Source organism: Aulostomus chinensis, chromosome 8, assembly GCF_037954235.1.
Source record: "Aulostomus chinensis isolate RoL2024-O1b breed Wild chromosome 8, RoL_Achi_v1.0, whole genome shotgun sequence".
Taxonomy (NCBI): Eukaryota; Metazoa; Chordata; class Actinopteri; order Syngnathiformes; family Aulostomidae; genus Aulostomus; species Aulostomus chinensis.
Genome location: NC_141327.1, coordinates 23,019,328 through 23,035,965, shown reverse-complemented (window position 1 = coordinate 23,035,965; position 16,638 = coordinate 23,019,328). Strand labels below are relative to the sequence as shown.

Here is a 16,638-nt window from a genome sequence, read left to right as displayed (position 1 = left end):
TTCTCACATGACACCTCAATTTGTTCCCAAAACCATTCTGCTAATTATAAGATTACTGCGGCTAAGAGGCCCCTGGGTGCCACCATCACTGCGGAGTAGCAAAACAGCACTTCAACTGCAAACCACAGTTTTTGTATTTGAATATTTGTGCTCATATGCTGTGTTGATCTGAACTCTGAAAATTTGTTGTGTGCAAAAGTTTGTCTTACCACATTTTCTCTCTCTCTCTCTCTCTCTCTCTCTCTCTCTCTCTCTCTCTCTCTCACACACACACACACACACACACACATACACGGTTCCCCACCCAGCCCCTCAGCTTTGGATGGTTTTTGTCAAATGTGTCACCACCACACATCACTGAGAAGTGAGGTGGAAAGAAACCATAAAATGTGTGCAGTCTGCCTTGAATTAATGCCAAACCTCACTCTGTATCTGTCATATATGATACAATTAAACTTAATCCTGCCTGCCAAAAAGAGAAGGGAGCTGGGGAAATACAAAAAAAAAAAAAAAAAAAGAAGGAAAGTGGCCATCAACAGTAAACCAGAATGATAAATGTCGTCAGCGCTAGCACAGTGTGTGGCAAGTGCAGGAGTTGATCAGAGAGTTGTGCTGCGCTCTCTTCCATCTGCCAGCATGGGCTCGGTGGGAGCGGATCAAGATTTCAAGTGTGTCTGTGGCCAATCTTGTCCTCCTCCTCGCCTGACCACATTAGAGGTGTAACACTCTGGTGGTCTTTGATTACTTAACTTGAAAAGGGATGCCCCACAAAGAGATCAAATGTCATCTAAAGCCCATTCCTCACCCCCACCTGCTTGAAAAATATAACATATCCGTCATGAATTATGAGGTTGGAGTGAATCCCCGGGAGTGAGAGTCAGATTCCTGGAACAGTGATGGTGGTCAATCACGCAGAATATATCAACAGCCGTTCTGTTCTCATGTGACATTTGATGCATTTTCAGATTTTCTTGATGGATATTAGAGATGTTGCTAAGATGTTGCCCCTAGTAATAAAAGAAAGACCACCAGTGCGATGGAAAGGCGAATTAAACTTAATTTTATAATTACAACACTGGAGGCTTTACAAGTATAGGGTAACGTTGCTCAATATGTGTTTTACTCATAGAGGAGGGTGATAAGTAGATTTCTATTGGAGTCACACGTTAAAGAAAATCCAAATTTACACAATAATCTCTGATAAATGAGAAAAATATGAAAGTGTACACTACCCATGTGTTGGGAATTAATTTGAAAGGCATATTCTGGTAAATACACATTCAGATTCCCCCCCAAAAAAAGAGAAAGAAGAAAGAAGAATTATGTGTTACAAAAAGAGGAAAGAAGACCAGTTTCAGATCGTTCCAAGTCTTTTTTTATCTCTCATGGCTGGGACTTACCAGGGTTTGAAATTATAGTTGATACCAACTATTTGTTTAAAAGGCACGAAATGAAAAATCATCTCTTCAGAAATTGTATCTTTGGGGTTTGTAATGTTTTTACCAGGTGACCATGGGGTGATTGACAGTTTGGGTCAGAGTTCAGAAGGGTATTCAAAGGAGTCGCCAAGGTGTGAGGGGTTAAAGGGTAGAGGTCAAGGATGACTTCACGAGATGGGACACCTGCGCGGGCCTAATGAGGACAGCAGTGTCGGCTGTGGCATTAGCGCGATGTAACAGATCTCTGGGGGAATAATTGGTGGAGGTTTTATTCTTCTATTATCCAGAATGACGATCACCTTTGTGGTGCAGCTCCCTCATTCTTCCCCCTGCTCAATGTGCTGGAACATAGGTACTCTGACACATGAACAATTACTCACTAGTATGAGAAGTCGGTGTCTGTCTGCTCACAATTTCATGTTGGTCATTTTATTTCCACCTGTTTGAGTATGTTTTCTGTTTTAAAAGACTCTTAGCAGCAGGAGTGAATAAGAAACCTTTTCTTTTCCGTTTCGGGTCTGAATCACGAATACTAATAGTTTTTCTCAAAACTGCGACGGAGGGCATTTAATTGAATTCGATGTTCCTGCCAGAGTGAGTGACATCACACACATGACGTGGCAGAAGATTCTAAAAAGCTTTAAAAAAGCAAAACAAAACATCAGTTCAACTCGCCTTCACACCCCAAATTTCACTTTTCCTGCCTTTTTTGCCAGAACATAGACAATTCTGCTTCTTTTCCACAAAGCTTGGTTTGTTCAAGTATCGGTTGTTTAAATCTAGTGCTTAAAACGGAAAAAAATGGTTTCTTATTCACTCCTTCTGCTAACAGTCTTTTGAAACAGAAAAGTGAAAATCAAATGAGCGATATGAAATTGTGTGCAGACAGAGACTGACTTCTCACGCTTGCCACTAGTAATTGTGCATGTGTTTAAAAAACCCTCAACAGCCTTGTGCTCAGTTACGCACAATCACTTTCGTTTGAACAAAATGCTTTCACTTTAAGGCCTATTCTTTAAAACATTGAATTTAAGAGATCTCAAGACATTTTCATGGACATCCAAACACCCTGACAATGCCATGGGGGATTTGAGGAAACTGTAAAAGGGAATCATATAATCCACTTTATTTTGCACAGTTTCTAAATGTACAGTACAATTCTGAATATACGATTAAAAAGTTGCAAGATTCAGAGATCCTCCCTCCCCCCCCTCTTTCCTTCCCTCCTTCCTTTCCATTCTTTTTGTATAACAACCTCTTCCTGTCACCACTTTGCCATGCCTGTTAGACTATAGTAAAACTGGAAGTACACAGTGTACAGAGAGGCAGTGCAGCCATTAGACACAGAGCTTTGGAGAGATTAGGATGCACACAGTACACCACCAGCACTGGCAGTTTCTGTACCAAATCAAGGATTAGGACTCTGGCAATGGCAAGGCAGCACCACAGAACACTTAACCATGCAAAAGATACAAGTGCATCACCAAGGAAAATTAGGATGAGAGTGAATAGGCAATATTTTCTGAAAATGAAAGGGCAATGTTGCAGTCCAGCATTTGACTGGGAGGATGGGCATGTTTACTCCCCCTTTTCTGGAATAAAACTGACTTGATTTATTTACCATTCATTTTGTAGAGTGCACTCTGATGCAGGAGTTGGAGCGGATCTGGTGCATTTGAATGATTGTGTGTGGGTTTTGAGTAAGAGGCCATGCACTCTTGCAATTTTTTTTTCTTTATAGCACAGCCATAAACAATCCAATTTTTATGTACCAATTTTTATGTGCCATTTTGTTTTACAGTAAATGCTGATTCACAAGTTATGGGAAGATTTTTATTTTTATTTTAATGGTTGAGTCAATCTTTACTTAATTAAACTTCAAACCTTAAATCATTTGTTTGACATTTTTGGAAAATGAAATTATTTACTTTCTTGCAGAGAGAGTTTGTCTCTCAGCAAATATTTAATGTCTATGAAGGTTTTGGTCAGAAAAGGACTGGAAACATCTTGTCTGCCTCAGTCAAAAGTTCATAAATACACCAATCAACACATACACAGAATAAACATGCATGCAAATGTTCAAATGTCCGTTTGATCTGACATGATGTTCGTAATCTCCAGAGTTTAAGTAACTGTTTAACCAAATAGTAGCTGGTTCGACCCCCACTTCTCCCAGAGACTATGCTGAAGTGTCCTTGAGTAAAGTAGTTTGTCACTGTGTGTGTGTGCGCGCGTGTGTGTGCATGTGTGTGTGACTGAGGTAACATTGTTGAGTATTGCTATTGAGTATTTTCAAACCCAGCAAATACAACGTTTACAAGAAAAGTGTGGTATTTCAAATATATATCTTAAATCCTTGTATCTGAAATATTGCTGACTTCTCTGCGTCATTTGTGTGAGGCCCCAGCCGACTGCTGCTGGTCCCCACAGCTCAGCAGAACCAGCTCTTTGGATGCAGTCTGTGTTCGGATAACAAGGCACCAGACATCTGGCTGGGACATCCAGTGACAAACGGATAAAGTAGTGATGTACTGATGCAAGCTATGGACGCACTTGAGTCACGGACAACCACGTCTTTGCAAGCACCCAAAACCAATGATGATCTGTGGCATTTCATAATAAGTCCTTCAGTCTGTATAGTATTTCACACCCACACAAAATTCAGCAGAAAATGATATGACGATATGAATGATCAAACAAAAGGACTGAAAAAACACCCAGCAGTCATTAAAAACAGGATCTGAAAAACAGGAAGTGAGGAAACATCATCATAACCAGGATGTCCACACCGGGAATCATGACCACAACTACAAAACAGCGCCTCAAAAATTGCCCCAACCCACGCCTACAGAGGAGGCCACCCTTACAGCCATTAAAGCTGCGGTCCGATCTCCGCCCACCCAAGCTAGAGCAACCCCTAAAGCGATATTACCACAACCACAACCCGTGGCTTGGACATCCCCTCAATCAGGAAACACCTGAGCTGGGATGAAAATCAAACAAACAAAACTCTAAACTTAAAGTTTTGGTAATTAGATAGTGCCCAGGTACTTGTGACACTCAGAAACTCACCTTTTTTGGGGGTGTTTTTCAATGACACAAGTACAAACACACTTGACCCCACTGTTAGCTGAGGAGTTTGCAGTGAGGCTGTGGTGGATGTCCCTCTGTTGACTCACAGTGGTGTAAGCTTGAGATGAGCCCTGTAGATTAAGAGTGGAGACAAACACAAGACCCTGCCAAGATGGGCCACAGTGTATACAGATTAATATAAAAATACAGCCACACGAGCGCTGCCGTAAACCATTTGCATAACTCCTTCTAATGTGTTTCGGAAAATGTCCTTGTTTTTGCTTTGAGGAGATACTCACACATGGAAACTTGTACCTAGGTGGTCCATTCCACCCGACACTGGTTGTTTACCGAGCCCCACGGAGGATCACTGCAAAGAGGAGGCACACTAGGAACAATGTGTTATCTTCCACAGCCACATCCACACACACACACACACACACACACACACACACACACACACACACACACACACACACACACACACACACACACACACACACACACAAATACAGTTAGTGACACATACAAACATCGATATACACAAACAGGACCTTCCACCACCCACGCACATCTCACAGATGTCCCTCACACTTGAACCACTGCAACCAAATCTGTAAAACAAAGTTGTGATGCTGTACAGTTGTTGGAGTCCAAGTTTTGGTCCGGACTCAGATATCCGTTCACGCTTCCAACTGCACTGACCAAAGTAATCGATACTTATTCCATACTCAACTGTCAAAGTTTGACATCAGCGAGCCGATGATGACTTTAAAACGTGTTCTTTTCCTTGATGCTGTCAGCTGTCCTGTCAGCATCAGGTTGAGGCGTCAGCACCTCCGTTATGACAAGATGTTTTTGTCTTTTTAGTGAAGCATAAAAAAAACCACATTTTTGACAGCATATTTCTCTCTACATACAAATACCAAGTCTGTACGTAAAATAATAAGAACTGACAATGAAATTAACTGCGCTGTAAACAAATTATGTTCTACACTTTGGTTGAACTTGCAAACAAAACTTTTTGACTCGCAACCAGAGAACCGACCTATTTGTGGTGCAAAATTTTACAAAATGATGCCTGAAGACATCTGTGAATGCATGCAAATTCGTTCGCAATCCAGATATTTTTTTTATCACGAGCTCTTCTTGCACGATTGCAGCACGACAAATATATTTTAAAAAAACAACACAAAATAACTTCAATCAGCGGTCCAGTGAGCTGTCTGTCAGTGAGTTCATCAAGAATCTGCTCAGTTTACATTCCCACACTCACCTATGCACCACAATAATTCTGGCTTTCCTCCACAGGGTGGCTGGCCAGTGTCTTATACCTGGTTCACACCCCATTATTTTAGCACTGATTCTTCTGTGCATTTGTGCATTGCAACAGGGAGCAATGCCTTTGTCTTCAATAACAAAACTTCCATGTGAATGATGTAATGTGTGACCCCCAGTTACCACTTGATCACATTGTGTGTAAGTGCATCAACTTAAAGATTCCTGACTCATGACAGAGAGTTTTGTAGTGTGAACTTTGCCAGAAAATGCAGGGAACTCAAACATCCCGAGAGAGCCTGTAGCTGCTGCTCATTTGCTCTAAAGTGACTCACGATCTATCATCCCTTGAGGCACAAAGAGGTATTACAAGACAGAGAGGGCTTGTTTACAATCTTCCAAATTGCAACTTTAATACACAAAGCACTAGCAATAAATAGTTTTGCCAAGGCACTCATTGCATACACAACCAAAGGCACACAAGCAATATTTTTCCAATGTTCCTGTTTCGTCCCTTTGCCTGTGATGAGCAACATATCCCCCTCCCTCGCATTTCAACCACCATTTTACTGCTGTCAGTCTTACCTGTCCACCAGCCCTCTCTCTCAGCCCTCTGTGGGGGTTTCGCATGTGTTCATATGACAGATTGAGCCCCAGTGGGATCCTTAATTGCATCATTTCATGGATGCGAGTCAGTGCTGTGGCCTGAAAGAGTAAACAAGCTCTGAATCCGGGAGCAAAGAGAGGAGCACAAGCACGAATACATCTCTGAATTTTCAAACGTATTCAGGAAGAGGGAAATGTGCATATTCATGAAGAAAGCAAAAAAAAAAAAAAAAAAGAAAGATAAATAAAAAGAGCCGATAACAACACTTAACATCCATGCATAAATCCACCAAACTTCCTCCACGGTGGTCAGCGAGAGTAATTTGTTTTGTCATGTGATAACCTGAGAGTTTAGCGAAGCAGAGGTAAAAAGCAGCTGCAACAGCAGCAGCAGGCTGGTTGTTGGACAGTGTGTCTTCATTAGTAAGTGATCGGGCTCAGGGAATATGAGATTTCATCTACCTTGCTTGTGCGTTTCAGCAGTAGTACTCAGTGAGTCAGCCTAGAGTAAACACATGAGGTCACAGAATACACTGCGCAATTAGGGGTGTGAGAAAACTATATATACAACCAGAGGAACTGTATGCTCAGACACACACACACACACACACACACACACACACACACATACACATTAATGCAGTTACAGTCTCAAATGTTTACAGAGTCCAGATCCAATATTCTAGCATAAATCAATATGTTGGAACTGATGTCGAGACCAGTGCCAATGTGGACAAACACAGACGTTAATGCACAAGATCCGTCAAAGCCGATCCTTTTCTGAGGAGACTTCACGCAGTAACACAAGACATGGAACCTGCAGCAGCAGCGGCAGGCTGGTTGTTGGACAGAAGAGGTTTTTCATTAAGATCACGCTGGGAATATTGACGGTGCTAACAAAACCTGAATTTCACGTCCCCTTTTTGTGTTAATCAGAAAATGTACACACTATCATATTTTGAAAACCTTGAATAAGCGAAGCAGGCCAATGCTTATTTCTCACTTTGTGGGGCTTGTTGGGAGTCTGGAGTCCTCCACAAACACAGCTGCATGATCATGAAAGCAGGATGCTAATGCTTTTGTCAAGGCACAAGTTCAACACTGTCTAAACTGCCAATGGATGCTAAAATATTGGTTGCATAATTGGTTTATCCTTTAGGGAACATAAAAAGGACCCCGCTAAGGTAAGCGGCACGCTAACATATGATTGTTTGCATGGTATTGGGACAGCTGTGTATTTTGGACCTACATTCTAAACCCAGATGTGTGTAGTCATAAACTGCAGCAAGTCAGAAACAGGAATTAATACAAAATAATGATCGTCAACTGCCTCTTTTAATCCCAGGACTGCTGTTTTTTTCCTGCTGGGTCTTTTTCCTCCCGTTACCCTACAAGTATTGCTTATGCTGACTCTTTCACTCATGTATACAATATTATAGTATGCACTTCCAGCCATCTCAGTCCTACAAATATTTGGTATACAGGCTCCTCATGTTTATTCAAAGTATTGGGTTACACTGTTTGGGAGAGATAGCCAGACAAGGCCCCTTTGGGAAGGAAAAAGAAAACTATTCCAAATGAAAAGTAATGATTCATGCAGCAGATAGTGTATGAACTCAAATATACGCCGGAGCTCACAACCTTATTGGACAGTTCCACTCTATGCAATTTTGATTGGATCTGAACAGTGCATAGACAACTTAGTATTGCATTACTCTAAATATTGCAGTCCTTGTGTGTGTGTGTGTTTGTGTGTGTGTGTGTTTGTGTGTGCGTGATGTGAGTGAGGGAGACCAGAGTGAGGTGGGTGGTCTCCGCTCACTATCATTATACAATACAAAGCCTCATTGGTATTTGGAAAAGGAAATTAATATTGCCATCAGCAGTGGCTCTTGCGTGTGTGCCTCCATGCATGAGTGTGATTGTGTACTTCCGAAAAAAAAAAAAAAAAAACACAGTGGAGAATTTCCACTTCACATGAAAAGAAAAAAAATTGCCTGAACTTTGAGTGATGCCATGACGCTGCATGACGACATAGCAGCCATCAGCCGGCTCGCTCTCCTCACTGTCAACTCTGCAGGCAGCTTTTCCATTCACAGCTGAGGGAAAACCCTGGGCTCCGGGCCACGTTGGCATGACTTTAACTCAAACATTTTCTCAACATCCCTCTCTTTACTCTTTTTACCTGGCTGGAGGAAAAAACATCAGTGGAAAAGTTGCAACTGGCTTTTACCAGAAATTACGCAATTCCCAGTATGGAGCCATGGACCAGGTGTCTATAGATCTAATTACCTCTCATCTAGGCGGTGGCAAAAGTACTACTTCTACATCATTATGAGTTAATTAATCCAAGTAACAATCAAATACTTCGCTCTCTGTACGCCATGAAGAAATAATCTAATTACTATTAGAGTAAATGATGAGTTCTTATTGGAGGATTTGATTTTGATTGACAGCATCAAGTCACCAATAGAAATATTCCCTCCGCCGTTGTTTTTGATCCAACTCATGTATTCTTAGAAGCTGAATTATAATAAAAAAAAATGTGTTGTTCCAAAAAAAAAAAAAAGGCCCTCTCAGGTCTGCGTTCAAGTGCTCTCCCTGCTTCAACCTGGGACGCTGGAACTTTCTCACCTCCCAGCTGCTCATTAACGCACCAATAGACCAGCTTTACTGTAATTTTCTGCCAGTTCAAAGGGAGTCTTCCATTTCTTCTTTTTTTTTTTGAGCTCATATTTATATCTCAAACAAATCAGACCAAATCACTTTTTACGCTTTTCTTTTAAATTTGATGAAGTCTTTTACCCCCTGAAGCACTCAACCGCCCACTGCCAAGCTTCTCTACCTCCAACCAACTGTGCTGGGATGTTACATTTTGCCGCATTCGTAAGCTACAAAAAGGGAGTACGATAAATATAATGATGACATCATGATATTAACAGTTTTGCTCTTTAATCTGTGTCAAGAACTACAGTATCTCCTATTATACCATTTCACTCATCGTTGTTGACACTGGCACAGTGGCTAGGCTAGGCTAGCCCCGCTAACATTGACGCTAGTGCAGCATGCCGCTCTCATGGACGGGTGCGGTTGCTTCCACCGCTGATCCACATTTGAGCAAGTTCGGCATCATGATGTGAGCTGAAGGGCCTCTGACCTAATTGGGAACACTGGGAGCGCATAACCTGAAATAAAGCCAGCGTTATTAGGAGCAGCCCAGCTCCTGACAAGACTGGGTAATCAAGCATGTCAAGCTTTAACTTCTGTTGTACTTTGTAAGCTTCTAATCAATTAGTCAGTCTTTCAACGGGGTTTTACCTCAGGCTTCTTTTCTTTTAACAAGTAGGAAACTTTTACTTAGCCTGCCAGACAACACCCTAACTTTCCTCTCGTGACATCATCTTTAATTTCACCTGCTGCAGCCTCCTGAGATGAGCTCCCTGAACCGGGGGTGGGGGGGGCTCTTGTATATACATCGAATTTTGGAAGTTATTGAATGCATTTCTCATGTTATGAAGAACAGGATATGTTAAAGGATCACATACAAAAAACAAATAATAAAATATCAACATTTAGTCACTGTTTCACACTCATCTGTGACTGAATTCTTACTTGTCTCTAACAGCATAAACACCAAAACAAGAGACAGAATTATTTCAGACATGCTATAAATTTTAATAGACATATTGGTATTTCTGAAGAGAAACAAAGTTATCCCTAGTTTTATTTACAATACATGAATAAAAAATGGTCACATACAGTACAATGACATAAAGAACTTAAATAATTACTTTATTTGTGTAACTACTTAAATAATGAAAATGGTTATTCTATTCACACCATGCCGTCTCAGCAGCTACAATGCAACTTTCACATTAAGTGCTAAAAAAATTATAATTTCCATTTTACAGCATGAATTCCACTTTGACTCATTTAGACCGAGTTGATTTATTTCAGCAAACACAAGCGAGGTGAACAACAAATATTTCTTGACAGACACTGAACTTCAGTTTACTATATTTGAAAACCAAGTTTTTCTTTTTTTATAACTAAGTATCAGGAGAATGTAACACTTTAACACAAAGACTGGTGGCTCTGTCAAGACTCATTTTATTGGATTTGAACAAATGTAGAGTTTATGTGCTGCATGTGTATAGACTTGAATCTGGAAGAGATGCAACGCATATTTGTGGACCCAGACAATCCCAGTTGGCCTCACTGTCTTTCTGACTTTGTTTCAGACTCAATCGACTATAACCTTCGAGCTTGACATTAAAAAAAAATAAAACTCCATTAGACAGATCCTCAGATTAATCTTGAATCTGCTCTCAACAGATACGATCTGAACTGCTTCCACTGTGATTTGGTAGACTAACAGGACCTTTGATCATTTCAGAACAGACACACGATTCTGACAGTGGTAATGAAACCACGTCAGGGAGAAGTCAACTGCTCCGACTTACTCCATGCAGGCACAGACATGAATTATTTTGATATCATGGGGGGGGTTAAAAGAAAAAAATGTGTCTTCACATGCCTTTCTTAACAGGGGCAAACGCTGCATTTGTATAAGTACAAGAACATGAAATGACATGAACTGACAAGCTTAGTGTAAAACTGCTTTCTATAAACACCACTCTCTCCCATATATTATTACGCTTAAAAAAATAAACCCTCCTCTATGATAACAATAGTAATGCTATAGTTTTTTTTTTTGCAATGCTAAGTAGTACTTAGGTAAGCTCTATTGGAAATATACATCACCGTGCTTCCTCTTCCCTTTGTAGTTTTGAGTTTCAGTGTGTGACGCAATGACAGGAGTTTCTTAAACTGTTACTGTGCTGATTTGGTGTTTGTGTGTGTGTGTGTGTGTGTGTGTGTGTGAAATATGAAACGACTCTCAATGTGTTTCAATAAATGTTAAAATTCATTTTGAATAATAAAGTGAATGAAAAAAAGAATACAGTGCATGGGAGTCAGTGACTCCATTCAGATTGTATCAAACTGGCTTTGACAAAGTAAAATGTTCTCACTCAGTCACTGTGTCGCTACGTTGGAGATCCACTCTGTACATTGATAGCACGCTGTGTTACAGAAAGTATACACACTGTATACTGTGATAGCTTTTTATGACAATGTGCCCACAAACAAAATACAACACCATATGCAAGACAACATGGTTTGTCTCTTTTGCATTTGCGTCTTTTTGATAGTAGAACACTGCAGGCTTGATGTTTCTCAGCTTTTCTTAACTGAAGCCGAGGTGAAGAGGGTTCCTTCAAAGTCTGTGTGTTTTGGTTTTGAATGGAAAATAACCAATGAATCTTGAGCTCATCAACCACGCCACTCCTTATAATTTTGAATCCTTAGATCACCTGTGAACGAGGGTGTCTAAAGTAAGACGACAGACAGGCCCTGAAAGTCTCGGGTTAAAATGGTCTGTTCCTGCAGGGTATCCTCTGTGGCTCACCAGGAATGTGGACGTCAATGTGGAGTCAGCCGCAGAACGAGAGAGGAAATGTCTTGGTGGAACGTCCACAACCTGACCATGCTTGTCAATCATCTTGCTGCTGTATGCAGGTCTCTTTGAAATGTGAACATGGCTTGAATGCCCGGCCTGGTGCTCAGGAGCCTGTAGCTTGTAGGCGATAGTTTGGTATGGCAATGTGAATGAAAGGCAGTGGGATGGGAATCCTTAGTGTGTGTTCGTATGTGGTGTGTGTGAGTGTGTGTGGGTGCGTGTGTGTGTGTGTGTGTGTGTTGTGTAGGATTAAGAGGCCACTTCAAGGACACCTCGTTGGAGTCTGCTGGTGGTGCTAGGTAGATTTGTGTCAATGTGAGGACGACGGCGGGGAGCAGCACCCCTCTGCGCACCCCTATACGATATAGCTGGTCAGATCTAGGAGATATGAGGTCATGTCGATGATGTGGTCCAGTATGCCGTCTTTCTCCTGGTCGTTGGGCATTCCTCGCTCACTCTTTTCACACTGGGCGCCGGAGTAGCCACTCTTACACAGGCACTTGTTGGGCTCCATACACACTCCTCCATTGCGGCAGCCTGGTTCACACTTGGCTACATTTACATAGAGAGAGGAAAGAGGGCGATATTCAAAACTAAATTCATGAGACAAGATTGACAGAAACATTAGTAATCTATATTTGTGACTAAAGTAACAAAAGACCAAATGGCTTAAAGTAATACATCACCCAAAAAGAGCATTTGTATTTTTTGTGTGTGTGTGTGTTTTCAAGTTACCGCGAATAGGTTTCTTCAGCGAACAAAGAAATATTTTCCATAATACATTTAATACTTTCTATAATACACATTTCTTTTTAACCCCAGAACGCAGAGAGATCCATCAACATACATCTGGCTTGGAGCTAAAGGTGACTGATGGCTAACAACAGCAAAACTGTGCAAAAACATCTGTTTAGAAACTCTCAAGTGTACCGTCCAATGTAATCCATGTCTTCTTCACCCACATCTATGCTCAGTAATTCGCAAACACCTGGAGTAAAAAACAATCTAGAACACTTCCGGTTCATTGCTATAGCGAACCAGGGCAAGCCAGCGGGTTTTACTGAACCATAAGAGTTCAGTTGCATTCTGGAGTCACAAAGAAGTAAGACAGAGTGGGAGAACGTCATTGTGAGCTCATGCCGCGATTTGAGTATTTGACAGGCAAAACACACTTTTTGGTTTAGTTATCATTTAAAAAATATATGTGGCACAACTTTTGTCCGTGTTGTGCTTCACTAAACATTTACACATTTTTAATAGAACAAAACATCCATGTTGGTCTACAGCTCAGATAACTACACCAAAGGGCACCCAGAGGGCACTCACCGACTCGGCAGAAGGGACCCTCCCAGCCGGGGCTACAGCAGCACTTGCCAGTAGGAGTGCAGTATCCGTTCTTACAGTGTCTGGAACAAGCTGTCATCAGCAGCTCTGGAGGCTCCACCTGACGCTGGCACTCCTTCGGGGCGTGAGGCCTGCAACAGTTGTCAGAGGGAGGGACGGTCAGCTTGTGGGGGACACAAACATAGCATAGCATGCTCCTGTAATTAATTATAGAAAGAGGGCCAAGGACTTAATTCAATCCAAGAGCATATTTTCTTTCAACACAATAAACTCCTCTCTGAAACTATTTAAATACTTTCATGTACCATACCCTGAGGACATGACAGTGATGCACATCACACTACATATCATGCAAATAAGCCTAGTAATATTCAAACATTAGATCAATGGGGAGTGGAACTCCAATACTGTTGGTTATCATTCTCCTGGTGTCCTCCTAACAAAGTCTCTGCAAGCCCGAGCGACTGCCAGTCACAACAGGTACACAAGCGTTTTCAGGCACAAGGAGCTTCCAGTCTGTGAGACTAAATTTTGGGCTGAAAAAGTGCCAGCGTGCACGTGAACAAATATGTGCGTACCAACATTTCATAGATGAGGACGTTCTGAAGCATGACATGTCTACTTCTCAATGCTTTGCCTTCTTACTCTCCAAGATTAATCAGAACTTTATTTGATCTGTGGTTAGCTGCTGTGCCAAATGGAGAAGCTGGCACGGTGGTTATATACTGAATAGAAAAGAGTCCTCAAGTGTCTGCAGGTTGTTTGATTAGGCCAGTGATGGATGGTTTCTTCTTCAATACGCACAACGTTACAAGAGTCTGTTTAGATGTTTGAGCCTTTCAGCAAGACGTCACACACGTCAGCTCTTATTTGCCAGGTCACAGTTTCACAAAAGTTGCTTGCAAATCCATTCAAAACACAAAAGTACCCCACTCATAAACAAACACGAGCAGAAACTGGCCAAAAAACAAAAGCATTATCCAACTCATGTTGGCTGAGATACATCATATTACAATGCTGTGATTCTCAACGGTACTGTCAGAGGAACTGTGAGAGTTCCTTCCATGTAAGAACAATAAGACTGAATTATGAATGTGTTAAACTCCCTCAGATGTAAACGTGCACAAACACAAAGACACATCTCCACAACATATGTGTCAAGTCTGAGCACCGCACAGACATTTTGTGATCATTCCATATTAAGACAAACACACAGACACGCACATCAGCAAATGGGCTGCAACACAATTATTTCATATCACGCTCCACGAATCTGGAAATAATATGGCAAGTGCGTAATCAAGTTCAAATGTGAAGCGTCTGTCAGGCCCTATTAACCACACACATTTGTGTGTTAGAAAGAGAAAGGGAAAGAGGAAAAGAAAAACATGGATGCATAAACATTTCTGTTGCAGAAAGCTAATGAGGCGACACAGTTTGCTGGACACTGCAGGACAATGACAGTACACAGGGATGGTAACTAGACTCCTGTGTGCTGACATTGGTATTAGAACTGGGAGGCATGAGGGGTGAGGTCAGATTGTGTGTGTGTGTGTGTGTGTGTGTGTGTGTGTGTGTGTGTGTGTGCGCACGCGCGCGTGTGTGTGTGTGCATGCGTGAATATGTACTCTATGTGTAATGCATAATGCTTCGTGCGTAAGAACCGTTGTCATCAATCATGGCTGGAGAGCAAATGGTCAAACTGAAACCAAAACTAGAGGGGAGAACTGCAGTCAGACAGATCTGGTTATTGATGAAAACTGAACTTTACCACACAGCTTTTTACATGTTTATCCTCTTGGTTGCAGCTAGTGTGTGTGTGTGTGTGTGTGTATATATATATATATATATATATATATGAACATTTGGAGAATAGAATATTGTTTCAGTTTTGGCTAAGTGAAAAGACAGACAACCAATTCATAAGTACAACCATGGAATGACTTTGCATGGTAATGATCAGATTTGCTCTCCTGTTTGAGGGTGTGTTTGCTCTGACAGACACACCAACTGATGGCAGTGTCTACTGACAATACTGCAACTGTGTGTGCTTAAAGGTTGCTTTAAATTTGGACGATGGAGGGTGTGTGTGGGGAGGTGTTGATTCCCATGCTCCCATCAGCACCCAACTCCAGACTTCATCCATGCTGGCTTTTGTTGTTGCAGGCTGCATCTAGTTAAAAAAGAGCGAAGGAGGGAAGCAAACACAGCAAGAGAGGGAAAAAGAGAAAGAGTTAGAGTCCCGAGAGGATTGGGGGTGTCTCTAGCTAACACTGTTAATAGCAGGCAGGGGTCAGCAACGCTACTAAACAGTCTGTACGACTGCCAGGGTGGCTGTGAAAACAGCACCTGCTGGTAGCGCCACTTGACAAAGGCAGCTGGGTCAACAGCCACTGTGGGAATTTATCAACTTTGGGAGGGGTGGTGTATGTGTGAGAGCAAGAAAAGTGGGAGAAGGGTGACAGTGTTCACACATGAGGTAGTTAACATGGACAGAGAGCGGGTTGATGATGATGATGACAGTCAGATACTCGCATAAAACATCCAGACTCAAATGAAAAGCAGAGCAGAAGCTAGCTGACAGCAGAGACAACACAGACAAAAAAATGCAGGTCAACATGTTGTTTCCCCTCAGTTCTCACATCAGATTAACCTATCTCTGCATTGACATCCACCTTTAAAGCCATGTGGATGCTCTGCCTCCAATCTGATCCTGATCTGATTATAATGTTAGTGTGTGTGTCTGAGTGTGTGTGTTCACTTGTGGGCTATCAGCGCCTGTTTGATTGACGTGAGGTAGATGTGAGAAAAGGGCTGTGGAGTGGTGTACATTGTGCACTGCGACAATGGCTTAATCAAACGGCCCAGTGTGGTCTCTTTTACTGTTTTGTCATCCGACTCCATTGTTTGGGGGCTTCTTTTGTAGCTTCATTCCTTGTTTTAATTGTGCAAGAAATTTACTGTGTATTGTAAGAGCCAGGGCTATTCAGTGGGACTGGCAAGCAGCTTTGTCAAAGGGAGGACCACAGCAGAGATGTAGGAAGATTTAGGAGGGATAGGAAAATAAAGAAAAGCCTCTTTTTTTTTTTTTTGCACCGTGCTGGGAGCTAGCATACCACATGCTCACACAGGCTCACAGATGTGCATTTTCGCATGTACCCACCACCCACACAGTTTATATCTGTACACACCAAACACCGAGAGGCACACATAAAGATAAATATATCCACAAACGAGCACCCGCAGTCTCCTTCCCCTGCACATCTAGTGATTTGTGACTTCCATTACTAATGCAGTTCATAAAGGGGGTCCCAGAACCCTATTTGAAGTTCACTATGTCTTTCTAAGGTCTCTGCTTACTGTAATTCAATCAGTCCA

General features: G+C 41.8%; 1 protein-coding gene across 3 annotated transcripts in view; it reads right to left on the bottom strand.

Moving 5' to 3' along the window:
* Positions 1–11,244: 11,244 nt before the first annotated feature.
* hhip (hedgehog interacting protein) overlaps positions 11,245–16,638 on the bottom strand; it is a 34,068-nt gene continuing 28,674 nt past the window's right edge. For 2 of the 3 annotated variants that reach the window (XM_086211759.1, XM_086211762.1), the window contains exons 12-13: positions 13,243–13,391; positions 11,245–12,468 (exon numbers count right to left, since the gene is read on the bottom strand). In XM_086211759.1, the coding sequence (XP_086067885.1) occupies positions 12,272–12,468; positions 13,243–13,391 (346 nt within the window). In that variant the 3' untranslated portion in view covers positions 11,245–12,271. Of the gene's footprint in view, positions 12,469–13,242; positions 13,392–15,148; positions 15,434–16,638 lie in introns of those variants that run through there. The other variant, XM_086211761.1, reaches the window with a different exon arrangement.